The sequence below is a fragment of the Hypanus sabinus genome, chromosome 8 (genome assembly GCF_030144855.1).
Source record: "Hypanus sabinus isolate sHypSab1 chromosome 8, sHypSab1.hap1, whole genome shotgun sequence".
In the NCBI taxonomy this organism is placed as follows: Eukaryota; Metazoa; Chordata; class Chondrichthyes; order Myliobatiformes; family Dasyatidae; genus Hypanus; species Hypanus sabinus.
In genome coordinates this window covers 159895882-159923401 of record NC_082713.1, presented here as the reverse complement: position 1 = coordinate 159923401, position 27520 = coordinate 159895882, and the positions used below count along the sequence as shown (strand labels likewise).

The 27520-nt window shown below is 37.6% G+C and overlaps 1 protein-coding gene across 1 annotated transcript in view; it reads left to right on the top strand.

Annotated features, from left to right (window-relative positions):
• The window catches only part of lemd3 (LEM domain containing 3), a 42229-nt gene extending 16005 nt beyond the window's left edge, over window positions 1–26224 (top strand). Inside the window, exons 2-13 of the mRNA XM_059978382.1 lie at window positions 5946–5974; window positions 7142–7205; window positions 10740–10816; window positions 15861–15940; window positions 16047–16192; window positions 18795–18896; window positions 20334–20436; window positions 20538–20716; window positions 22154–22235; window positions 22811–22916; window positions 23063–23141; window positions 25230–26224. Of these exons, the coding sequence (XP_059834365.1) occupies window positions 5946–5974; window positions 7142–7205; window positions 10740–10816; window positions 15861–15940; window positions 16047–16192; window positions 18795–18896; window positions 20334–20436; window positions 20538–20716; window positions 22154–22235; window positions 22811–22916; window positions 23063–23141; window positions 25230–25393 (1211 nt within the window). The 3' untranslated portion in view covers window positions 25394–26224. The remainder of the gene's footprint in view (window positions 1–5945; window positions 5975–7141; window positions 7206–10739; window positions 10817–15860; window positions 15941–16046; window positions 16193–18794; window positions 18897–20333; window positions 20437–20537; window positions 20717–22153; window positions 22236–22810; window positions 22917–23062; window positions 23142–25229) is intronic.
• Window positions 26225–27520: the final 1296 nt, after the last annotated feature.

Below are 27520 nucleotides of genomic sequence, written 5' to 3'. Positions count from 1 at the left end.
ATATTTTACATTGAATTTTGTGTAATTCTTGACAACTTATTAAGGCTGGATATGAAATACAAGGACGTCCTTGATAACTGTCAAAGTTTCAGAAGTTTTGAATACAGTTAAAATCAGTAAATTTATTATCCTTTATTATCGAAGTGCCATATAACTACCTTAAGATTATTTTGCAGACATTTATGGGGGAAAAATAACGAAGTTACGGGAAATAATTTCTATACATGATGACTCACAAACAACCACTGTGTAAAGGACAAATAGTGCCAATTTTAAAAAATCAATAAGTAGTACAGAGAAATTGAGTTGTAGAGTGCTTGAAAGTGTAGATTCAATTCAGACTGAGGTCAGTTAAATTATCCTCATCAGTTCAGGAGCCTGATGCTTGTTAGGTAATAACTGTTCCTGAACTTGATGTGGGACATGAGGCTTCTGTAACTCTTAACCAGTGGTAGTAGTGAGATGAGAACATGACCTGGATGGTGGATGTCCTTGCTGATGGGTATTGCTTTCTTGTGGCAGCACTCTTTGTAAATGTATCCGGTGGTGAGGCATGTTTGTCTATGCACTGGGCTGAATCCACTATTTTCTATAGACTTTTTTGTTCCTGGTCATTAGTGTTTCCATATCAGGCTGTGATGCAACTGGTCACTTTCCACTGTGCATCAATAAAGTTTTAGATGACATGCTGAATATAAAACAAACTTCTAAGAAAGTAGCGGTGCTGTCATGCTACCTTTGCGGTGGTACTTGCATGCTGGACCCACAACAGATCCTTTAATATGACAATGCAAAGAAATCCAAATTTATTGACCCCCCCCTCTGACTCAACTCCCCTAGGACTGGCTCATGCACCTCTGACTACTTACCCCTGCAGATGATAATCAACTCTTTAGTTTCACGGATTCAGCATGTCATCTCAACTTTGACAAATCTACAAATTCATGGTGTAGAGTATCCAGAATGGTTGCATCAAGGCCTGGTATGGAAGTGCCGCTGCCCAAGAACAGAAAAGCCTACAAAAATGTAGAGGATCTAACCCAGTTCATCACAGGCAAAGCCTGACATTTCCTCCCTCCCCCCCCCCCCCCCACTGAGTATATCTACAAAAAGTTTTACTACAACAAAGCAGCATCCAGTATCAAGGACCCCACCACTACAAGGGCCATGCTCTCTTCCCACTGTTGCTATCAGGAAGGAGGTGTAGGAGCCTTAGGTCCCACACCATCAGGTTTGGGAAGAGTTATTACCATTCAGCCACCAGGCTGCTGAACCAGAATGGACGTTTTCACTCACTGCAACACTGAACTGACCTTTGGACACAACCTGTGGACTCACTTTTAAGGCATTTACAGCTCATGTTCTCATTTATTTTATTATCAATATTATTAGTTTCTTTTTGTATTTGTACTGTTTGTCAGCTATTGTACTTTGTTCCACTATGAATGCTGCAAGAAAATGGATCTCAGGTTGTACTTTTGTAATAAATTTAGTTTGAAGTGATTGAATTTTGAGGTTGTTGTAGTGGTGCCATTCAATTGGATTCTAATATCCTTCCAATTTGCTAATTTGTAGCCATCTTTGTTGTTAACCAAATCAAAGTTAAATGTGTTGGAGTTATACTTAAGTACACAACCTGTGGTGCCCCTTACGGTGATTGTGGAGATGTTGTCACCTGTCTGTACTGACTAGGATTTACAAGTGAGGAAATTGAGGGTTCAGTTGCACAGGAAGGTATTGAGGTAGAGGGTCTTCGAGATTATTAGTGATTAATTTTGAAGATCATAATGAAATAAGAACTTGTTAAATTTGTCATGCTTGCATAAAAAGAACTGTCAATGGTTGAAGACGAGTAAGATATATTAAGATAGATGTTCTAAAAATCAGTTATTGAGGTCATTTTTAATGCATCTTTAAGAAGTGAAGAGACTTTGGATATGAAATTCAAGGCCATGGTCCCTGATGATGCAGTTAACAATGAAACAATGATTAAATGTAGTGATGCTCGGGTGGCCATAATTGAGCACTTTGGAGATGTGGCTATGTGATGGGGTAATTAGGGTAAGAAAGAGAAACAGTAGTAAGAAGGAAAACAAGGATGGAAATTGGTGCCAGAGGCATCATCAGTAACTCTCGGAGACGGGAGGTGAACGATAGGCTTTTATTAGCAGCAAAACAGAGCACGGCATCTCGGAGACTGAGCGGGGAGCAGTGCCTCCAATCGCCTTTATACTGAAGTCTGTGGGGACCACAGGAGCAGTCAGCAGAGGAGCGTGTCCAGACAGGTATACATAGTTTACCACAGTGCCTTAACTAGGAGAGTATAAAATAAATAACCAAAATTATTCAGTAACATTCACTAAAGCTTAAAAGAATATTATGGGAGAAACAATTATCTAGTAGTTTTCAAATGACAAAATTGGAGATGTTGAGCTTATTGCTTTTATAGAAGTTAATTTATTATGATTCATTGTATTTACAATTTGATACAAGACTGGGAATGTATTTTCCCAATTCTGCTCTTTACATTGTAACAAAGATGGAACTAGATAGTCCCAATAAACAGCTCTTGAGGCTCTGAGCTCAACTCTATATAAAATATGACACCATTTTGCAAAGAGTTTAGAACAATTTCAGTTACTGAGGGAAAGCACACTGATAGAACTTTATTTGTGTTATGGACCAAAGATTTCCCAGGATTGAAATGGAGGAAATTTATGTTACTGTTGGCTGGTTTAGAGACTATGGGGTCAAGATGGGTGCTAGAAAACTTGTGAACCTTGTAGAGTTTACTCTTTCTGCATAAATATGACCTTAAATGTGATCAGATCTTCACACAAATCCTGAAACTAGAATAAGAGAACCTAATTAAATAACACAAAAAAAAACAGTATACTTGTTCACTTATTTATTGAGAAAGTTGATCCAATGTTATATGTATTTGTTTGGAAAAAGTGTATGAACCTCTGGTGTAATGCCTTCTCCAAAAGCTATTTGGAGTCGGGTGTTCCAGTTAATGATATGAGATTGGAGGTGTGGGTTGCAGAGGTGCCCTACCCTTTAAAAGACACACAGTCGGGCTACTGACAGAGCCTACTCTTCTCAAAAAAGCTTTGTTTATGTGCACCATGCCGTGATCAAAACAGCTTTCAAAAGACCTAATAATTGTGGAGGTGCATGAAGCTGGAAAAGGCTATAAAAGCATTTCTAAAGACCTGAGTGTACCTCCTCCCATAGATGCTGTCAGGCCTGCTGAGTTCTGCCAGCATTTTGGGTTTTTATCTAAAGACCTGAGTGTTCAACCATCCATAGTAAGAGATATTGTCTACAAACGAATGAAACTGTACTGTTGCTACTGTCCCTAGGAGTGGGCATCCTGGAAAGATCACACCAAGATCATAACATGCAATACTGCAGGAGGTGAAAAAGAGCCTAAGGGTAACAGCAAAAGACCTGCAGAAATCTCTAGAACTTGCTAAAGTCTACATTCATGTGTCCACTATAAGAAAAAGATTGCACAACAATGGTGTTCATGGAAGGACACCACAGAGGAAACAACTGCTCTCAAAAAAAATTGCAAGTCTCAAGCTTGCAAAAGTCCACCTGGATGCTCTACAACTCTTCTGGGACAATGTTCTGTGGACAGATGAGATAAAAGTTGAACACTTTGGCAGAAATGTGCATATTGTGTTTGGTGTGCAGCACCCTTTTTCCTCCAACATTAAAAACCTCATCCCAACTGAAGTATGGAAGAAGGAGCATCATTGGTCTGGATAACTTTCTATCGTTGAGGGAACAATGAATTCAAAATTGCATCAGACAATTTACAGGAGAATCTCCGGGTAGCAGTCCGTCAGCTGAAGCTTAATAAAAGTTGGATAATGCAGCATTATAATGATCCAAAAGACCAGAGTAAATCAAAAAAATTTTTTTAAAAAGAAGAAAATTAGTGTTTTGGAATGGCTGTGTCAAAATCCTGAGCTTAATCTTATAGAAATATTATGGAAGGACCTGAAGCAAGCAGTTCATACAAGGAAGCCCACCAACATCCCAGAGTTTAGGCAATTTTATAAGGACGAATGACCTAAAATTCCCCCAAGTCAATGTGCAGGACTGAGCAAGTTACCGGAAATATTTGGTTGAAGCTATTGCTGTACAAGGGGATCACACCTGTTACTGAAAGCAAAGGTTGACATACATTTTCCAACAAGTACATGAAATATTGGATCATTTTACTCAATAAACAAATGAACAAGTATAATTGTTCTCTAGCATTTTGTGTGTTGCTCAGATTTCCAGCATCTGCATAATTACTCTTGTAGTGTTTTTGTTATTAATTGTGTTCTCTTTATCTAGTTGTAGGACTTGTGTGAAGATCTGATCATGCTTTAGGTCATTTATGCAGAAATAGAAATATTTCTACGGGGTTCTTAAACTTTCTAGTACCATTGTACTTAAGGTAAAGCTGGATATTATTAGCATACATCTTGAAACTGATTCTATTCTTATGGGTGACATTGCCAAGGAGTGGTATGTGGCAGGTGGGGCTAATCAGCCTTGGATGCCAGTCCACCTAGGAGAAGCAAAACTGATTTTTTTTAAACCTCCGCTGCCTTGCAGCCTTACCCATCCATGGGAAAGGCTTTGGGAGTAAACCCCAAGGAAGAAATCAGGAGCCAGGGTCTCCTAAGGCGGTTTGACGTTGTTTACGACTTCACTCTACAAACCTCTATGACGACACAAGTGCCAGGCTGTATCTGTGTTATCTTTCCCTTGGACTACATCAGTGATATGGAGAGAGGGAACCCGCTGCATGGGCAACAGCCAGTTCTTCAAATGTTTCCACCCAGGCTTGTGCCTTAGAGAGGACACAGTCCACCAGAGGTGCAAACCCATGAACCACTGGGATCGACAGCTGCCTACAGTGGTATATGGATGAGAATTGTGTGGAGGTGCATGTGAACACCGGGGAGTAGTTATTGTCCTTGTGCATTAATAGATCTGGAAGGTACTGGGTTTAATCCTGTGCTAATTTGCAGGGGTAACAGCAGGAAAGATACATTTGGGTTTGGGATTCTTAATATCAATATGGGAAAAAAGTTTCTGTAATTGCTGTTTACTCATTTTTTTGCAAATACAATTTTGCCGTGGGTGAAATGCCTGATGACAGCTGGAGTTTTCATTTTCTGGGTGAAGAGCTACTTTGATTTCTATAACATGAGATTACATACTGTTAAAACATGTTAATTGCAGTTAAGTTATAATTTGCAATATTGTTTTGAAGAAGTTAATGAAATTAAACCAAATATAATTAATCCAAGGAAAACTCTGAATGTTACATAGTAAATAAAAAGTGGGACATAATCTAAATTTCTCTTTATAGCGATATTACAGGCATTAAAATTCTCATTAATTTGCCAACATTTTCTCTCCTCATAATCAAGCACTTTATTTTTTTTTAATCACTTTGGCTGCCAACCATTCAGCTTTGGAAGAATAAAGGGAAATGGTGGACTGTACAGACTGTCGGTGAAACATTTAAAATTTCAGTGAACAAGGACAAATTTTAAATGTTCAGTTAATATTTGCTCTGTAATATGAAATTGAATGTTTAGTTTGATAGTTTAACATGGTGCAGTTATGCATTCTGTTGATTTGGTAGGCCTTGCATTTAAGTTCTTCCCTTGACCAACTGGGAGATGGTAAACAAAACTACAAGACTGCATTCTTCCAAAAGTGAATACCCCCTCATTACCTACTCTCCTTTAAAAGTCAGGAAAACAGTACAAATCAACTTGATTTCTTTAACCTTGGGATCTGGCATTCTGGTATCTAACTCTAAAGTTGATTATAAATATTTGTATAATTTATAAAAAAATTTGTATTTTATTTCTGGAAAAAAATTCTAAAACATTTGCTTATTGCTTATTATTTTTCCTTTACAGTCAAACAGACATTTGAAAAGGATGATGGGGTGAGTGTTGCTTGTATTTGTAGTTGCAGAAGCCACAGTGTACCTTATAACTCAAGTGAAATGGTACATCTAACATTTCAAAAACTCAATTGTTTGACCTTTAAGTTGTCAGTTTTAAAGGTGCTGAATAGATGTCAGTTATTATTTACTGAGCAAATCAATATGCAGACAAATGGTTTTTGAGCTGTTTTTAATGGAGTAACAGTTTAGTATTGGGGGGAACAAAGCTTAAATTTTGAAAAAATATTAGCTCTAGGATTGGTACATTTGTTCTGCCTTTTTGTACATTTGTGGCTGATAGCAATGTGAAGGTTATTACATTCCATAGAGCGAAGTAGTGAGTAATTGAAACGGCTGAATCATGTGTCCATCATGGTATAATAGTTGAAATCTTTTTTTCCTTTCCATCATTATCCGTGTCCCCTTAATGTATTGCTATGGGGATAAAAACTACATCTAGTTATTTCAGTCGTGGCTCGATTTGCACCACCTTCTAGTCAGATGCCTGTCATTCAAGGCCCACTACAGAGACTTTACAAAATGTTTAGGTTCCCACTCTAGAGCCATGGAGAAGGAGTGCTTCACTGAGTGTTCTATTGGAAGCGATTATTATAAACAATATCTTCTCACCCTTCTGCATATGGATGGTAAAAGTCCCATTTATTGTGTAGAATGCAGGAATATCTGACATTTTGATATCAGCATTGTGAAAACCAGATTATCTAGTATTTATGTGACTTTTTTTTTTGGAAAATAGCTCTGAATTTAAAATTAGAACAGTTATTACATTCCAAAGTCCATTGCCTGAGAAGTGGTGTTATGGAAAATTATAAATTCAAGTTTAAACAAAAATTCAATTGTTTAATATGAATGCTGTGTTTATCTGGGGTACTAGAAGATTAATTTTTAAAATCTGTTATTAAGAAATATACTATTTATGCATTTTTAAATTTTATAGGACATGTATGAATATGAAGTACTTTAATTTTAGTTTTATGGGTAAATTATTGTAAATAATATACACTTATTCTTTGTGAAGGAGAAATAAATTTAAACTTTTAGACTCTGACTTTGTGTTTCTGTAAAGAAATGACATAGTGTGGAATGGTTGCATTTATTTTGCAAGCTGCAGATAACATCCAGGTAATTGGACTGTATTTCATTTAGGTTAAAGAAAGGATAATTTTGATCATTCTTCATCGATTGCATAGTCATCTTGCAAAAATAGCAGGTAAGATCAATTTTTAACTTTTGATGCATTCGCATTTGTCACAATGGCATGCTTTTGTCCATAGTAAACTAAAGAGTCTACCCTTCCAGGTGATGTATATATGTGGATAACTTTATTTTAAAGTTATAAAGTACGTGAGATTTTAATACTTGATAGCTTGAATGTTTTGGGAGAAGGTTTGGTTATACATATTTGGCAGTATTTTATTGTACAGCATCTTTCAGTGTTCATCATCTGAAGTTTAATATCTATAATTCCAGTTATTCATAAACATTAGAACTGTTTCCCAGCACTGCTGCACACTCCAGATATTAAATTACCGTGCCTATAATACAACAATATTCAGGCTGTTATTAACTTTCCCTGATTAGTTTGATTTGGAATCTGTCAAAAAAAACTGAAAAGTTAAAGTTAACTCTTCAGGTTAAATTTGTGCATTGTGCAACTGATCAGAGGTTCTAAGAGTATTCTGTCTTGTGATTGCCAACATCGTGATATATCACACGGAAATCCCTTCATGTCACAATATTCATCCTTTTCTGGAAGGAAACACTGTGAAATCGCCAGCATAGAAAGTTCACCATAGAACAATTGTTGTCCAAGGGTTTAGCCCTTTTGAATTGTAGTCTTGTCCTTTTTTTTCAGCTGCAGGAATAAATTCACTATATTTGTACAACGTAAATTAATCTAGACAAAAATGGTCGAAGTTATAGTATCACAGGTTACAAAAATGTAGAATTATGGATTTCTTGTAATTTCCTTGCAATTTAACAGTTATTATTTGGAGGAAACTTAAGTCTAATTTGTGTAATGTTGCTACCTTTTTTTAATTTGCACCATGGTGATGAACTTGATTGACCATCTCCATTATTCATATTATCCAATTTTAAATGAAAATCTATCATGCATCCAACTGTGGCATACTTGTTCCATGTAATTTGATGTTATTTTGCACATTTTTGTCAATGACTGGGTATGTACTGGAGATTGATTTGATAGCCACCAAAGTGGAATAGAAAGGATTATTCCTTCTAACAGTTTGGATTTGGAAGAAAACGCCTTCCATACTTTACAGTAGGAAAATTGGCACCTGGAGTATCTGATTTCTGTAGTTTAATGTTTTTAAAATTAACGGAGCAGAATCAGATTTGGGTGTTTGGGTGTATTATCAGGCATTCGTCTTGAAATTTGTTTTGTGGCAGCAATACAGTGTAATTTTTTAAAATGCTATTGCAATAAAGTGTAAAGAGCAACAGTGAGTTGGGATTTATTGATTCATAGATTTTTATCAGAAATAAGGAGACAAAAGAGCTGTACCTAAAGATATTGAGTGTCTTTTTAGGCTCCTGTACCACCTCCCTGATCTTAGTAATCAGAAGAGGTCATGTCCTGGATGCTTACTCCTTAATGATGGGTGCCAACTTCACAAGGCATTGTCTTTTGAAGATGTCCACTGGTGGGGTGACTTGTGTCTATGATGGAGCTGGCTGAGTCTACAACCCTTTACAGCCTCTTTCAATGCTGTACATTGGAGCCACATTACAAGGTGGTGATGCAACCAGTCAGCATGCTCTTCATGGTACATCTATAGAAATTTACTAGTGTGTTTGGTGGCATACCAGATCTTTTCAAAATCTTAATGACATATATCTGCTAGTGTGTTACCTTCGGATTGCACAATTGCATCAGTATGTTGGTCCTAGCATAGATCTCTAAGATACTGATGAAGATACAGATAGTTTTGTCACCATATGATTATTTGGGCACTTAAGTCACTGTCTTCCCTAAGTGACTTTTAACCTACAACCTCTTTTTCCACGTAGATAGCCACCCACATGTCAGATAACAACATAAATATTTAATAACTAGAAAATTGGAGCACCGCTTTTTCTACCCAGCAATTCCATTTTATGTGAAAGGTGACAAAAAGCAAAATGTAATACTTGATTTGACCAAAACAATAAACAAAGGATTCAGAAGTATTTGGTCACTATTTATAGAGTGAGGAAATTACTTAGAGTAACAGTTTGGGTTACCATTCATCCAAATAGGAAGCTAGAAGTTTCAAGGTGCAGAGAAAGAGGCGAAGACAAAAAGGGAAAGCCAGTTTAAGATGGGATGGAATGTATGAGAGGTTAAAAGGAAAAAGGTGAAATGTCTTAGTTATGGAACCACTGATGCCAGGCAAACAGTATCTGAAGAGTGTTGAGAACGTCTGGGGTCACCTGTCTTGTAAAAGTACTGCCTAACAGAAGGTAAATCATTTCTGTAGAAAAATTGGTCAAGAGCAATCATGGTCTTAATTCAGTGATCACCTTTGTCATACAACATGGCACATAATGATGATGAACACAGCGAGTCCAGAAAGCTGTAATTTGTTTTTGGGGCTCTATTGATCCCAAGTACTTTATTGGAATTCCTGATCCACGTGCTTAAATTGAGTTGTATGGAATATTACAGAATGTTGCGGTTGTCTTGAATATAAGGCAGTGAAGACAGTCAAAGTCAAAGTGATCAGTGGTGTTGGTGGAAAAATATAGCTTGTGATTTTGAAAGGTTAGAGGGGTCCTTCTTGTGACTTTTTCCTGGATGGCTTTTGATTGAAGCTTGGGGAAAGTGTTAATAAAGCTCCATATAAGTAAGCATGCGGACTGAGGAGTTTCTCTAGATGGTGGCTCTTAATCTGTTTCCCTTTGTGGATGCTGCCTAACCTGAATATTGCAGCAGGTTGATTTTTGTGTATGGGATTGTTGCTGTGAGGTTAATATAGAACAATATTTAAACTTAAACCCCCTGTATGTCTTAATTGAATAATTAAATAATTAATCTAATTAAATAATTCTGAACTTAAACAGGAAGAAATCACAAAAATATGGCATTAAATTCTGACTAGTATGAGCACTGATTCAGTTTTGGCAAGTTAAAATTTAGTTCAGTATGTAAAAGATTTGGTAATTAATGTCATCCTGTCTATCGAATAATTTAGAAATCCACTTAGCTTGGCATTGAGATACCTGCACAAGCCTATTGATTTCTTCCAGACCCAGGTAAAATCGGATGACTGCAAGTAGTATCCAGGGGTGCAGCTTATGAAATGGATGTAAAATTTGGCACTGGCTTATTGCATTTGGCTATTTGATGGATTTGGTTCGGAATCTTAAGTTATGATATATAGAATTATTTAAAAAGCTTGGCCACAAATTTGAATGGAATGACATGAAACAGAGTGGAAAAACTAAGCAACTGTTAATAGATTTTTCAAAAGTGGCACCAGAATATTTAGATAATCAAATACGTGTCTGAGCTAATATCGATGAACAGAAGCCTGAGTTTATACTACTCTTGTGGTTTTTGTTCTGGAGAAGTCTGGAGCATTTTTGTAAAACTTATAACCGCCTAATTAAAAGCAATATGCTGATATGGGTCTTGGAATTTAAAATCTAGCAGTTTTTGCCGCACATTTTACTGCTACTGTATTGATACTAAGGAAGATTTTTATCCTAATTATATTGATGTTTTTTCCTCTAATTCCAGGAGAATATGATTGTGGCGACCATGTTCATTATAAAAACAGAAGTCTATCTGTCCAAGGTGCTGCTGAATATGTAACTGTAAGTTATTTCAGTGTTTGTTTGGCTTGCATAAGAACATAAGAAATAGAAGTAGGCTACCTGGACTGTTGAGTTTGCTCTGCCATTCAATAAGTTCATGGTTGATCTGTCCACGGACTCCTCTCCACCTGCTTGCTATATTCCCCATAACCCTTGATTTCCCTACTATACAAAAAAAAAATCTGTCTAACCTTGTCTTATTTACTGAGGTAGCCTCCACTGCTTCATTGGGCAGTTTACCACTCTGGGTAAAAGTAGTTTCTTCTCATCTCCATCTTAAATCTACTCCCCTGAACCTTGAGGCTATGTCCCCTAGTTCTAGTCTCACCTACCAGTGGAAACAACTTTCCTGCCTTTATCTTATCTATCTCTTTCATAATTTTATGTTTCTATAAGATCTCCTCTCATTCTTGTGAATTGCAGCGAGTACAGTCCCTGGCAACTCAATCTCTCCTCATAGTCTAACCTCCTCATCTCTGGAGTCAACCTGGTGAACCTCCTCTCCAAAGTCCTTCCACTATATTCTTCCTCAAGTAAGGAGACCAGAACTGTGCACAGTACTCCAGGTGCGACCTCACCAGTATCCTGTGCAGTTGCAGCATAAGCTCTGTTTCTAAATTCAATCCCTTTAGCAATGAAGGCCAACATTCCATTTCCCTTCTTGTTAGTCTGGTGCACCTGCAAACCAAGCTTTTGTGATTCATGTATCCAAGTCCCTCTGCACAGCAGCATGCTGCGATTTATTTACTTATTTTTTTACAATTTAATAATCTGCTCTTACATTTTCCCTTCCGAAGTGGATGGCCTTCCATTTACCTACATTGTACTCCATCTTCTGGACCCATGCCACTCACATAACCTATCTATATCTCTCTGAAGACTCTGTATCTTCTGCACAATTTGCTTTTCCACTCAATTTACTCTCATCAGCAAATTTAAATGCACTATACTTGGTCCCCTCTTCCAGATCGTTAATGTAGATCATGAACAGTTGTGGGCCGAGCACTGACCCTTACAGAGCATTGCTCACCACTGATTGCCAACCAGAGTAGCACCCATGTATCCCTATTCTCTGCTTTCTGTTAGTTAACCAATCCTGTATCCATGCTAATACATCACCCCCAACTCTATGCATCCTTATCCTCTGGATGTCTTTTATGTGGCACCTTATCAAACACCTTCAGGAAATCCTAGTAAATAACGTCCATCCGTTCCCCTCTATCCACTGCACTCATTATATCCTCAAAGAACTCCATTAAGTTTGTTTTTTGCCTGTGCCACTGTAATAGATTGTTATTACTGGTTATTATTTGGTGGCCAATAGACAACTCCCACCAAAGATGATTTTTTTCCCCCCTTTACTATTCCTAATCTCTACCCAGATTGATTCAACATTCTACTCCTTAGATCTTACATGTCTCTCACTATCACCTGATCTTGTCTATTGTTAAGAGGGCTACCCCACCTGCCTATCCTTCTGTATTACCTGTTATCCTTGGATGTTTAATTCCCAATCGATCTCAACCCAGCAACTATGTCTATGTAATGGCCGCTAAATCATACCCCTTTGTACTGATTTGTGCCACAGGTTTTTATAATCTGCCTGAACCTGTTGCTAGCTATAGAATTTTTCATATGTCTTGAGAGTCGAGCAGGGGTTTCCAACCTTTTTTAATGCCATGGAGTTTTACCACTGACCAAAGGGTCTGTGAGCCCCAGCTTAGGAACCCCTGCTCCAGAGATTGCAAATGCTGGAATCTGGAGGAACTCAGCAGTTCAAGCAGCATTTGCCAAGGCAAATGGACGGTTGATGTTTTTGGGTTACAACCTTGCCTTGGGTCTGGTTCTATATCATTTGGGTCCTGATGCTGGGTCTCAACCCAAAGCATCAACCACTTATTTGTCTCCACAGCTGCTACCAGCTTGCTGAGTTTCTCTAGCAGTTTGTTCTTTGCTTCATATTTCTAGAATTATGAAACTGCTGGAATAATCAATATGTTTTCTTTCTCCCACTTACTGTTCTCATTCCTGCTATCACATTTGTACACCCTGGTTTGAATTGTTAATATAGAGATTAGATTCCACAGAGGTCAAATATTATATAAAATACATTAATTTATGTATTTTTCATTCTGTTTGGGGGGGATGTCAGGTGCCATATATGAGCAATGTTAGAGGAATATAAACTTTTGGACATTGAGTGCAAGAAGACACAGTTGAATAACCTTGAATCACATGGTGACGTGATTTACTATATGAAAACTTGGGGGGATAAAAGGCATTTTGTTAATTGTTAATAGATAACAAAAATATATTTGTTTCATTTAGGGCCCATCTGGAGAACTGCAAACTTGACCAATCTCCCTTTTAAAGATGTTAGTGTGGTGGAAGCACTTCAGAGGTTATTTACTAAACTGTTGCTAATAGATGGATTATCTTCCAAAGTAATTTTGGGAGAGGAAGAATGAGCAGTGAATTGATTGAGACTGATACTGAGTCCTTCTGGTGTATGTGGAGAAGTTGTTTCCTCTTATGAGGGATCTAGAACTAGCGATTCCAAGAAAATAAGAGTTCGTCCTTTTTTAAGATCATTGAAGTGTTTTATTTTCCTGTGTAGGTTCTGAATCTTCAGAACTCTTATTCTCAAAGGCCAGTGCAAGCAGAATCATTTTGGGGATAGGTTCTTGCTAAGCAAGAGGTGAAAAGTTACCGAAAGGCAGGAATTTTGTACTGAGATAGCAACCAGATCAGTCATGAACCATAGATTAGGATCATGGGATCAAGTTGTCAGTTCTGCTCCTAATTTGTGGTAGGTGTCAGTGGTTGGGATAAGTGATTGAATTGTCACTGGTGTTTGTGAATAATATATAACCATATAACAATTACAGCACGGAAACAGGCCATCTCAGCCCATCTAGTCTGTGCTGAACGCTTACTCTCACCTAGTTCTACCTACCTGCACTCAGCCCATAACCCTCCATTCCTTTCCTGTCCATATACCTATCCAATTTTTAAAAAAATGACAAAATCGAACCTGCCTCTACCACTTCTACTGGAAGTTCATTCCACACAGCTACCACTATCTGAGTAAAGAAGGTCCCCCTCATGTTACCCCTAAACTTTTGCCCCTTAACTCTCAACTCATGTCCTCTTGTTTGAATCTCCCTTACTCTCAATGGAAAAAGTCTATCCATGTCAACTCTCTCTATCTCCCTCATAATTTTAAATAACTCTATTAAGTCCCCCCCCCCCCCCAACCTTTTACGCCCCAAAGAATAAAGACCTAACTTGTTCAACCTTTCTCTGTAACTTAGGTGCTGAAACCCAGGTAACATTCTAGTAAATCTCCTCTGTATTCTCTCTCTGTTTTGTTGACATCTTTCCTATAATTCGGTGATCAGAACTATACACAATATAACTTGTGATTTTGGAAAGCAGGAGGAGTCCTTCCTGTGATTTTTCCTGGATGGCTTTTGGCTGAAGCTTGAGGAAAGTGTTGACGGGCATCTTTCCTGGTATCTGATAAAGGTCCATATAAGCAAAGCATTTCAGTTTCCATCAAGTGGCCACGAATAATGCTGTGCGCCACATCGACATGACTTTGAAGATGGCCATCACCTTGATGTGGTAACTGCTCAACGGTTCTTCATGTTGGAACTTCTTGTTTCTTTGCCTTCTGTTGCTCAAGTTTTAACAAATGCTCGTGAGCTGTTGGCTTTGTAATTCCATTAACTGGCAACTTGACAGTGAAAGTTTTTCAGTTTCATAAGCGTGGGACTTTATACTTTTTTGAGGAAATGACAATAAGCCTTCCTCTTCGTATTGTGGCTTTTCCACATTTACTAATTGGTAAATTTATGATCGCCACCTAATTCTAAAATGACATGCCTTATTGAATGCAGCAAGTTGAGAACCTTGAGCATAGGGAAAACATCTTAGTCTGTGGTTCGAACAATGATCTGGCGTTAAGAAACTGCATCAGGGACATTGTTGATAATCAGTTGGATTTTTCTTTCACAATATCATTTAATAATGAGACAATAAAAAACAAGATATAATCTTGGAAGAATAATACCATCGTTTAGCCTTTTATTAGATCATGCCACTGGAAGATTGGCCTTTGACTATCCATTAGGAGTCTTTGAGTTCAGTGATAGATTAAGATCTATTTAAGGTGGGATTCAGACTTGGCATTGCCTCTAAGGAGATGAGTAATGTGATCTTTGGCTGCCTTTAAGCCTGAGTGGTTTTGTTATCCCATTGTCTTATTTGCCTCAAACACTCATCTAAGGGAGTAGCAAAATTTTTTGATTTATTTCAGTACCTTTTGGAAATTTTCTGCTGCCACTTTCTGCCTCTTGCATGCAGGTGAAATTTTCTTAAACCAACTGTGGTTGGTCTTGAACCAGAAGATCCATGTACTACCACAAATTGTTCAGGTCTTTCCATGAATATTCCTGCATTTTCCTAGATCATCATCAAGCTTGGGGACAATCAATCCTTTAATATCACTGCCCTTTATACCACACCACACCCACACCTACAGAGGCAACATTCTGCCACAATATATTCAGTAGCCAATTGTATGAACAATTATTGCTTTTAAGTAGACTGAAGTGTGTTTGAGTGCATAGTGGCATTTGAATTGCCTGTTATTTCACACATTGTGACTTTAAGTAGGAAAATATTATAAATTTTAGGACTGCATTCTATAATTCTGCAGTCAGACTTTTCTGCATTTGGTAATTAACCATAATTCCTTTTTTAATTTGTAAGATGTAGTTATATGATGGTGTTGCTTTGTTTTTGAAAATCTAAATATTTGTATAATTAAGTCATTTATTTTAGTCTTTGATTAGGCTAGTGGTTTTTGATGTCAAAATTTTGCCTTAAAGTACTTACGAGTAGTAGTTACTTAGAATTGTTAGGCAATCAAAAATTTTTAAGTGCTGTAGTAAGTTAGTAGAGATTTGCGTGTTTAGAGAGCTTGATTTCTGAAATTTTAAGATGAGCTTTAATTTTTTTTTACTATTGATTTATACAGGATCTTGATCCCAATTATGAAGATAAATTTAATGGTTCACTCAAGTGGATTTTACAAAGTACTGATGACTTGGGCATAAAGTGAGTGAATTTGTTCATTGATGGTGGACTTTAAGCCCAAAATCTATGTCATTGCAACTCAGAGCAACAGAACTAGTAATGATCAGTTATTGTCTTTAATGAATAGGTTACTTGGCAATGACTCAGAAGTAGCGGTAAATGATGTGAGTGAAGTACTGTACCTGGAATCTACCCATCCACAGATGTCTTTCATTTGCCGTTTCCGCCGTGCATTCTTAACAGTACTTCACAGAATGTTTATCTTCCTTGTTGGTGAGTTTCTCATTTGTAATACTTTATCCAGTGATGTAATATTGTACAACTTCAAAACTACTGAGACTTGCAGGATTATAGAAATCAATGATAGGAAGTTTCTTGTCTTGACTATTTCCTTTCAGCAACAAGCTTGTGTCCAAAGCTCCTTCAGAAAGTTTAGAAGTAATCAACAATATTCACTGTCATATATATTGAATATTTTTTTTCCATTTTTTTTTCTTTTCCATGCATTGTGGTTCCACATATCCTGGCTGAACCAAATCTTGTGTAATGGCCCAAACTTAATATCATCAGTCTTATTTTTCTTTGTGTGGACAGATCTTTCCCACTTTCCAGAAGGGACTGTGGGAGTTGTTGCATATTTCCTCAGTCTAGCCCGCAGCCTGCAGAGGCTGATTATTATTTTGCTAACTTAGATTAATGTGATGTAGAAATCAAATATTTTCTTGTTATTCTGGTGACCCTCTATCTTCCAGACTTTTCATCTAATTTTAATTAGCCCTCAACAGAGAATTTGAAAATGTTACTCAATTTCTTGATTTCGTAAACCTCCATTTCCAGTACTGACTTTAGTACTTCAGGATATAAAGCCGGGATAACAATTTCCTCCCATCACATTCCTATCCAGTAAAGTTTATTGCAAGTGCACATGAGAGTGGGTGCTATTAGGAGGCCATGAATGGGGTGAATATAATGTAGGAAAGGAATTCATCCCCAGCAGTTTTGTTGCTGGCCACTAATGCATGTCCCTACTTACAGTGAAGGAATGTTCCATTGAATTGTCAGTTATTGCAAATTTGCAGTACAAATTATTGTACAATTGCAGATTGGCTATATTTAGAAGTTTCCAGCCATTGTTATTGTAAAAAGAGAATATCTAGTCAGTAAAACTAGGTTTATGAGAAGTCTAAAGCAGCAACCCAGGAAACTTGTCCCAAAGTATGGAAATCATGAGAAGCTGGAGTGGGTCTCTTTGACATTTTGATCTTTGAGTTTAGTCTACCAATCGTAGCTGATCTGATAACAGCTTCAGCTTCACATTCTTGCCCTCCATGGTAACTTACACTCCCTTTGTTCATCAAGAATTTAGTTTCTATCATTAAGGAGAAGAGATCCATGACTAACAATTCTTCCAAAGGGGAAAAAGTCCTAGTCCCAAATATGTGACCCTTTGGTTTCAAGTTTTCCCACAAGGGGAAGCATCTTCTCTACGTCCATTCTGTGAATCCACTTCACAATTTTGTGAAATTTTGTATAAATGAAGTCACCTCATATTTTCTAAATTCCAGCAGTTCAACCTTGAGATAATCTCTCCGTTCCACATGCAGTCTAGTTGATCTTATTTGACTGCTTCAATGTATTAAAATATTTGAATATGGAGACAAGTACTGTACACAGAACTGTAGATGTAGTCTCACTACTGTCTTTATAACTACTGCCTTTTATTATAGTTCCATACTTTTCTGTTCCTTGTGGAAAATGGGTTAACATTGCAGCTTTCCTAATTTTTACTATTAGTCTTGTATCTCAGACACCCAGATTCTTCAGCATCTGACAGCTGCACTCATAATGTGCCTTTTCTTTGTTCTTGTCAATATGGACAATTGATAGTTTCCCACATTTAGTCTTTTCCACTCACTTTATCTATGTCTCCTTGTAGGCCTCTTGTGCTACCTTCATGTATTCCTTGTGTCATCAGCAGTCATGCCTTTGGTGCCTTTATAGAGAATAGACACAGAAGTAGGCCATTCGGCCCTTCGAGCCATTTTGAGATCATGGCTGATCAACTACTATCAAAACCCGGTTCCTGCCTTGTCCCCATATCCCTTGATTCCCCTATCCATAAGATACCTATCTAGCTCCTTCTTGAAAGCATCCAGAGAATTGGCCTCCACTACCTTCCAAGGCAGTGCATTCCAGACCCCCACAACTCTCTGGGAGAAGGTTTTTCCTTAAATCTGTCCTAAATGACCTACCCCTTATTCTCAAACCATGCCCTCTGGTACTGGACTCTCCCAGCATCTGGAACATATTTCCTGCCTCTATCTTGTCCAATCCTTTAATAATCTTATGTTTCAATCAGATCCCCTCTCAATCTCCTTAATTCCAGCGTGTACAAGCCAGTCTCTCTAACCTCTCTGCGTAAGACATTCCAGACATCCCAGGAATTAGCCTTGTGAATCTACGCTGCAGTTCCTCTACAGCCAGGATGTCCTTCCTTAACCCTGAAGACCAAAACTGTACACAATACTCCAGGTGTGGTCTCACCAGGGCTCTGTACAAATGCAAGAGGATTGCCCTGGCCTATCCAGACTATTTTTGTATTACAAAGTGTTCTTGCCACAGCATTGATCACAAATAGCACACCCTTCTTCACTTCTTGCCAACCAGATAAATACTGGTTTTGTCTTTTAGTTTCCTACCAATTTTGTGTTACCTAGCAGTATCATTTCTCCACCCCACACTCTCTGATTTCCATTGGGACTTTGAATTCTTTACCCTTGGTGAAATATCCTGGACAAAACTTTCCAGATCCTGGCCGTTTGCCTTTTCATGGTGTGTAATGACTGACTTGGTGTTGTATATTTGATACTTCTAGGTGTTGGAATTGTTTGGGGAGTGCTTCTTTACATGAAATATCGTTGGAGAAAGGAAGAATCAGAGACCAAACAGATGTATGACATGGTGGAAAGAATCATAGGTACCCAGTGTTTGTTTTGAAAATATAGTATGATTGATGGCTAATGAAATCTATTAACAAGTTGAGGCTGAGGCCTTTTATAATTTCAAAAATTTCCATGTAAATTGATAGACCTTTGTTTTACAGTTTCAGGTTACTGTTCACTCTTTTAATAATGTGACAAATTTGCAACATGCTGTATCGTGTTAATGCAGTATGCAAAGGCTTTCAGTCGCCATGTTTGTGAACATCACATTGAAGAAATCGTGTGATATTGTGAACAAAAAACATGCAAATCTATTGCCCTGGCCAAAAAAAATAGAAATCCTTAAGTTAAAAGATTGTGCCAGTTGCACACCTGTACATTTTAAATTGACTGTGTATCTGGGAGCCTTCAGTGAGAATGAACAAGCAGCTAGGAAGATGTCTAAGATGGGGAGATGGCTGACGGAATTAGTTTCCCATTAAAGGGAGTCAACAATACGTGATATGGACGTGAAGAAGTTTGTCTAAGGTTACAACAGGTTAGTGATCAACTGGAAAGTGGACAAACAAATGGCAGATGGAATTGAACTTGGACAAGTGTAAAGTGATGCTTTTTGGGAAATTAATCCAGGGCATTACTTAGTAAAGAACAGGGTCCTAGTACCCTATGTACTTGTGGCAACACAGGTAAGACAGTGATGAAGAATGTATTTATCATGCTTGTCTACATCAACCAAAACAATGAGTACAAGAATTGCGAGGGCATGTTAGAGTAATGGTTGGTTAGACTGCTCTTAGAGCATTGCATGCAGTTTTAGTTGCCACACTACAGAAAAAACATGATTCATCTACAGCGGAAGATTCACAAGGAAGTTGCCTGAAGTGGAGATCTTGAGTTCTAAGTAAAAATTAGAAAAGCTGGGTTTGTTTTCCCTCAATTCAAGTACCTTTTCACTTATAATATTATGCAATAGGGTAGCCATTCAGTCTTTCCATAGTTGAGTACTAAAACTAAAGGTCATTGGTTTAAGTTGAGGGAGAGGAGATGAAGGTCTGGAGGGTAAATTTTCAAGTTCAAGTTTAATTTCATTCAACCATGCATATGTATACAGCTACACGAAACATTGTTCCTTTTGGGCCAAGGTGCAACCACAGTACATAGAGTTGAATACAGCACATAGAATTACGATAGCTGTATCATAGAATTAAGATACGGTCATAAAATATTAACGCAAGTAAATAATATTAGTACTATGTAATATTATACAAGTCCACACCAAAAGCAGTTGGTGTCTGTTGTGAATTGCCAGAGAAGGTGATGGAGGTGGGTAATTATTAGACCCCTGTCTGCGATCCTCAATTTACGGACTTGCTGTCTCAAGTTGATTTAAGTTGATATTTTACAGGAATGTATTGAAGTAGTTACCAATTAAATGATGGCTGACACTGGTTGGTTTGTTTTCTTGCTTTTAGATGTTTTAAAAAGCCATAATGAAGCCTGCCAAGAAAATAAGGATTTGCAGCCCTATTTACCTATTCCCCATGTACGTGATTCTTTAATACCACCTCAGAATAGGTAAGCCATTAATATTAAGGAACCAAAATAGAACCTTCCAGTCACACCAAAGTATTTGTTTTCCAGTCCTATGTTAATAATTTTCGGTTGAAAATTTTCAGGAAAAAAATGAAGAAGGCATGGGAAAGAGCTGTGGATTTTGTAGAAACCAATGAATCCCGTATTCGTAAAGAAACTCAAAGAATAGGAGGAGGAGATATCTTAGTATGGAGGTGGATGCAGCCGCCTTCGACTTGCGATAAGATTACAGTTGTGCCCTCAAAAGTATGGCAAGGAAAAGGTATGAATTTGATTTACAAATCTCTGCACTTTTAAATGTATTGAATAAATTAACGTTTATAGAAAACTAAGTTGAATGCTGACAAGTCACCTTGGTGTGATTTGTGCAAACTAATCAACCACTTGGTGTTTCACTCATTAGTGCAGTAAAGGTGATCTCAATGATAACAGCATATTAGAAGGCTTCTGAGCTGTATGTAAATGTAATACATTCCTTCCTTTCTCTTCCAGAGCCTTGCTAATTTTGCCTCTTAAATATCCAGTATTTATCCAATTCCCTTCTGAATGCTACAATAGAAACTACCTTCATCAATAGCCCCAGCATTTCACTTCAGTCCCATATGTGTTTTTTTTTAGTTTTGACAGTTATATTTTATGTCCTTAGTTTTGTAACCCTTCAACCAGTGGAAGGAGGATCTCAATATCCATTTTGTCTGCATCATTCATGATTTCAGATACTTCTGTCAGATCTTTCAGTTGCTCTGGAGGCAATCTGTGTGTGTATGCTCTTTTGCAAGCTTCAGTAATTTTATCTTAAAGTAGTTCAGTTTGCCATAATCTTATGTATGTGCTGCCCTATATTTACCACCCTAAAACATTTAAAATACTAACTTAACTGTATTTTTTTCCTCCCTGGTTTGCTAGCAATGCTTTGATTGGGTGGCTGTTCACTTTGGTTTTGCAGCTGCTGGGCATTTCAAGTCCCTTTGCATCAGTTAGGGTAATCAGTTTCATTTAAAGTCAAAGGAATTTGAGGTCCAGATGTAGGAGGTGTGCATCTGGCTTTGTTTAACTGCAGTGTCCTACAGAATACACTGTAAGGACTAGACTCGGAAATGACTTTTATTTAACACCGAGGAAGCAACCATTGGATTGGAATTCCAGGAATTATATACTGTAGACTTTATTGTTTTATTTCCGCCAGAATTTGGTTGACAACAGGTATCACTACCATCTTGATTTGTGGGCATTCCTCAGCTTCATTACCAGAAGCTGCATTGTGAAGAAATTTTGCATGTAAATACTAATAAGTAGCTGCAAATATTCTGCCAGTGAGGTGGGAAGAGCAGTACAGGGATAATTGTATTTGAAGCTGCAAGCAAATATGAATTTAATTTTTTTTTGCCATTCAGGAGTAGAAATCCTCAAACCCTTTGTTGTCTGAGACAGGACTGCTCTCAACATTAGTTGTCACAATCATGGTAAACTGTAAGCTTAGGATCACTATAGGGAGTGCATTCACTTGGTCACTGAAACATGCATTCCTGGCAAAAGTTCAATCCACTCCCACCCCCGCACCCCCCAAGTAAAATGAATTTCCACCTTGATACTTCGATTTAAATAGTTTTTAATACTGGATGGATATGTTCTTGTAGAAAAATAATTTAAGAACCCATGTACGGTACAATATTATGTTCTGATTTTTTTCCTCATGTAGCTTTCCACCTCGATGGTAGAAATTCACCACCTAATAGTTTGACACCCTGTTTAAAGATCCGCAACATGTTTGACCCAGTCATGTAAGTATTACTGTGGTCTTCAAGTGGCCAGAGTTGTACATTAATATAGTTAAAAATAAAGGGTTGCAAATCATAACTCAAAAGCTTAGCTTTTTAATTTGTTTTCTGTAATTATTGAAATGTGTTCAGCTATGGTGGTTTACCTAAGTATCTAAGTCATGCTTTTTATTAACTATCTCATATTGGAATCGGCTGCCAAATTATAAAGTAATATTCACTTAATAGACTTGTTCTTTCACTTTAGAAAGGTACCAAGTTAAATGTAGAATAATAATGCTGCCTAAATTGTCTTTCGATGAGCTAACAAAGTATCTTGTAGGAAGAAATGTACAAATTAGGAAGGATATTAGTAATGGAGTAATTATAACTGTAACTTTTGGTGGTGGAAATTAACACAACTGGTTTAAAAGACATGATAAAAAATTGAGATGCTTACACCAAACACTGCACAGTCTACAGTTAAACATAGATTTGCAAATGTCAGTTTACATGTATTGGTTACATTTTATTGTACTAAAATTTTCCATTTATTTACCACCCTTCTAAAGTGTTATTTTCATTTCTATATTTTATAGGGAGATTGGGGATGACTGGCATGTTGCAATTCAAGAAGCAATTCTAGAAAAATGCAGTGACAATGAAGGAATTGTTCATATTGCAGTAGATAAAAACTCACGTGAGGTAGGTCTATCTTTTTAAGACATATTCTGATTTCATTTTGATGTCTGAATGTGCAGCTTACTAGCTTGCTTAGTCTCTTTTTTGTAATTGATGTGGTTTCCTTGTTTTTGTTCATGTACTGTAATTTCCTCTGTTCTCTGCTGCAGGGTTGTGTCTATGTAAAGTGTCTCTCTCCAGAATATGCTGGCAAGGCTTTTAAAGCACTGCATGGTTCATGGTTTGATGGTAAGATGTTTTGAAATGCTCTTACTTGTTTAAGTTTCACTTTGGTAGAATAATGTGCTGAATTTAAAAACGACTAAGTGAACAATCGGGGACATTGAAATCGAGAAGTACGTATTAGTAGGGGAATCAATAATGCTAATATTCTGTTTGCCTGTGTCTTGGGTGGTAGCAGATGGAGTTATATCACACTTTAGAATCCAATGATGTATTTGCCTTTTACATTCCCATTTGTAGTATTTCAGCCGTATTGGTTGTGTGGAAGCGTTGTGCAAAGCCCCAGCTTTCTCAAATAAAATGTAGGCTATTGTAAAGTGGGACAAATGAATTTTACTTATAAATTTTGTTTAACCCTCCTTCCTGTTTTACTCACAACTTCACAAGCAGCTTCAACATTTCATGCATCCAGGCTGCTATCTGCGCATGCTGCAAATCAGCCACCACCACCCTTGTACCAAAGAACTCTAAACCTTCAGAACTATATGACTACTGTCCAGTGGCACTGACACCAATCATCATGAATTACTTCAAATTGCTGATAATGGCACATATCAAAAACTCCATTCCTGCCACGGACACACACCAATATGCTTTCTGACAGAGACACTCTATGACAGATGCTGTAGCATCTGTCATGCTCCTGGCCTTGAAACACACTTTGAAAACAAGGATATGTCTAAGAATGCTGTTTCTGGATTTCATTTCAGCATTGAGCACTATTGTCCCACAAACCTTGGTGAATAAACTCCTACAACAACACACACAAAATGCTGGTGGAACACAGCAGGCCAGGCAGCATCTATAGGGAGAAGCACTGTCAGTACAAAGGGTCTCGGCTCGAAACATCGACAGCGCTTCTCCCTATAGATGCTGCCTGGCCTGCTGTGTTCCACCAGCATTTTGTGTGTGTTGTTGTTTGAATTTCCAGCATCTGCAGATTTCCCCGTGTTTGCTGAATAAACTCCTACTCTTTGGTCTAAATGCGCCCCTGTGGAACTGGCTGTTGGACTTCCTAACAGACAGACTCAACTCCTCCCTACCCATCCTCGACATGGGTGCTTCCCATAACTGTGCTGAGTCCATTGCTGCACACTCTGCTCAAACACCTGCACAACCAAACACCCAAACGATCATATTGTGGAGTTCACCAATGACTCATCACCAACAATGATGAGACAGCCTGTAGGGAGGTGGTGGAAAAGTTTGAGGGCTGGTGCCAGGCAATAACCACTTACTGTAAACAAGACGAAGGAGATGGTTATTGATCTCAGGAGAATTTGCACCACTCACCTTTACAGCCGTGGAAATTGCTGTTAAAACTCCTGGGACTGCACGTCACTCACAACCTCTCATGGTCCCAGAGGAAAGAAAGCTCACCAGTGCCTTTACTTTGAGGTGGCTGAAGAGAGCTGGAGTATGCACATCCGTACTTTGGTCATTCTGCACATGTGCAGTGGAGAGCATCCTAACAAGCTGCACCACTGCATGGTACGGAAACTGCACTGTGGCAGACAAGAAGGCTCTGCAACAAGTAGTCAAAGCTGTCCAATGCATCATTGGCACCATCCTACCCGCCGTCTAGGACCCACATACAGAAAGATGGTGGAAAAAGGTCAGTACCATAATGAAGCTACATTGCATCCATGCAAGGACCACCAGACTCAAAAACAGTTGCTTCCCCAAGCAGTAGGGCTGGTCAACTCCTCCCCACCCCCATCTGTCATTACATGTACAGCCTAGCGTAACTTTATAAACATACAATCACAATAAACTATCATGTATTTACGTTGTGTTTTTTTATTGTGTTCTTTAACTTTTTGTGCTGCATCGGACTTGGAGTAACAATTAATTTCATTCTCCTAACACTTGTATACAGGAAATTATATTTTAAAAAATCTTGAATTGCAGTTTAATTTTAAAAAATTGGCATTTGATACTAAAGCTTGTTTGTTTTGGATAGTGGCTTTTTTCAAAGCATAAATAACATTTTGCAGTGATTTATTGCTCATTATGCAGAATATCAATTGTGAATATTAAGTTTCTGAACGCTTGTTTGAATTTTTATTTAATTAACTTCTTTTCATGTTTCAGGAAAGCTAGTGACTGTAAAATACCTGAGACTAGATCGCTACCATTATCGTTTCCCTCAGGCTGTCCATTGCAACACTCCCTTGAAACCATCAAATAGGTACATGAATTCAATGTCACATCTGCGTCTTCTAACCAACACAGCAAACTCCCAAGGAGCCTCATGAGACCTCTGCTACTCCTGCCAGTACTGCTATACTGCAGCAGGAGAAGTCCTGCTTGAATGCTCTGTCTTCCTTTTTATTGCTTTTATATGTACACTTTTTGTATGATAAGGACTGCATCTTTTGTGTAAGATGCCAGGAAGCTGAAGAAAATTTCCAAAGGAGCTATCTGTAGCATTGGTGTATTGGGATTCTAAAATAGTCGTGTAGAAGTAAAAATGAGGCATGACTTCCATGCAGTTGTTAATTCGTGGATAGGACATGAACTGTTTTGTTTACTGAAAGTTAAGAATGATATTTTTAGGTACATTAGACATTAATCATGTAGATTAAGTCCAAATAGTATTTGACAATGGCTACATGAAAGGGCACCAACAGGTTTAACTTGACTGCTCAAAACCCTTCCATTTGCAGAGTCGTGATTTGCAGTGGGTCAGAAGTAAATCTATACAAGTAGTTTGGCACAGGACAGGGCAACCAGCTAAAAGCTACAGATAGCATAGTAGGAAGACTAGCTGAGTACTAATAGTACACAAAATAGACAAGTGCATTTCAACAGTCTTGAATAAATTTGAACACTACTCAGAACAACTTTATAATGTAGCTGTCTGCTTACCAATAAGATCTGATTTTATTTTGTGCACTAGGCATGTCTGGATTAAAATGGTACCATCTACAGAAAAGAGAAAACCAGCAGTATTGTGTAATGCACCAAAATTTACAAAATGATCAAGTGCAGATAGTTACAAAATGCAATTAAAGCTGCTTATGTATTTTAATTAGCAACTTTATCTTTCCCTCAGTACATAAATAAAAGCAACCTATTTGACAGAACCATTTGCAAAATGAGTATAGTTTGGTATATAATCCTATTTTTATTATGAATTTGGATCGTATTCTGCAGTTTCAGAGCGTTTCAGCATGCTAATGCACAAATGCACAATTTACTTAATAAACATGATGCACACTGCCCGCAGCAGAGCCTTTACTGTGTTTTACCTCTGTGTGCTTGACACTGGCACTGTTTCGAACAGGAATGTAGTTTAATCCCAGTTTTAAAATGTTCCACTGACAAATCTGAAGAGCTTCTGTACAGCCTTTGTTGCACTTTGGTTTAAACAGTAGTACTAAAAGTAGTGAGGAAACTCACTGTTCCTTGAGTGCATTGTGGAATGGTATTGATATTGTTCATGTTGGGCCAATCCCTCATGCATCTGACTGATCCTGTTGTAAGAGTGGAAGTATGTGGATGTGGCATTTTTTTTAAAGGGCACCGCTTGATGCAGATGCATCTTTGAATTTTCCAGCTTCTCTGATGTATTTCATTTTATGTAAACATTGTACATTTATATATTGTAATATGTACCATTATCCAGCTTATTTTGCTTATAACTGTTAAGATTGACAATATCCCAAACTGCAAGACAGATGGGAAGGTGTATAATATCCAGAAGTTCAAAGTTCAGATGTTTAATGTAATTTGTCATTTGTCTTGTACAAACAACTCTAATTAAAGGTTTACTAGGGGTTTTTAAAATACTGGTATCTGTGTATATTACTTGCAATCTTTATTAAGATTTATATTATCTTGCTATAAGCACCTTCAAAGTAAAACATTTTCTAAGTTATTGTACAGTGACTGTTGAACAACTTGTTTTTATAACAAAATATTCCGGCAGGGGAATTGCATTTCAATTTCACTTCAAAGCATTTCATAATCGTTATATTTACTTCGAAAACTTCTGTTTAACTATAAGTAATGGGCAGCTTGTACAGCCATGCCTCTTAAATCAGATATATTTCTGGAGGTGCAAGAGACTACAAATGTTGTTCAATCTCCTTAGTTTCTCCAAAAGACTGTTACATTTCTGGAGGTGACTGGGATAATAGATACATTGATCAAACAAATTTAATGTTTTGCATTATCCCTGAATTAAACAACTTGGGGCATTAGTTATCTTACAATAAGATGACAGCTATTCTTAACTCCAATGGATATACAGTAGGTCAAGTTTTACTCATAAGACAACCCCCATCATCCTAGTATTCAACATAGTGAACTCAATGAATTGCACAGTTTATCCCTCCTTGAATAATGAGACAAACTGTTCAGTTCTCCAAATGTGGTTA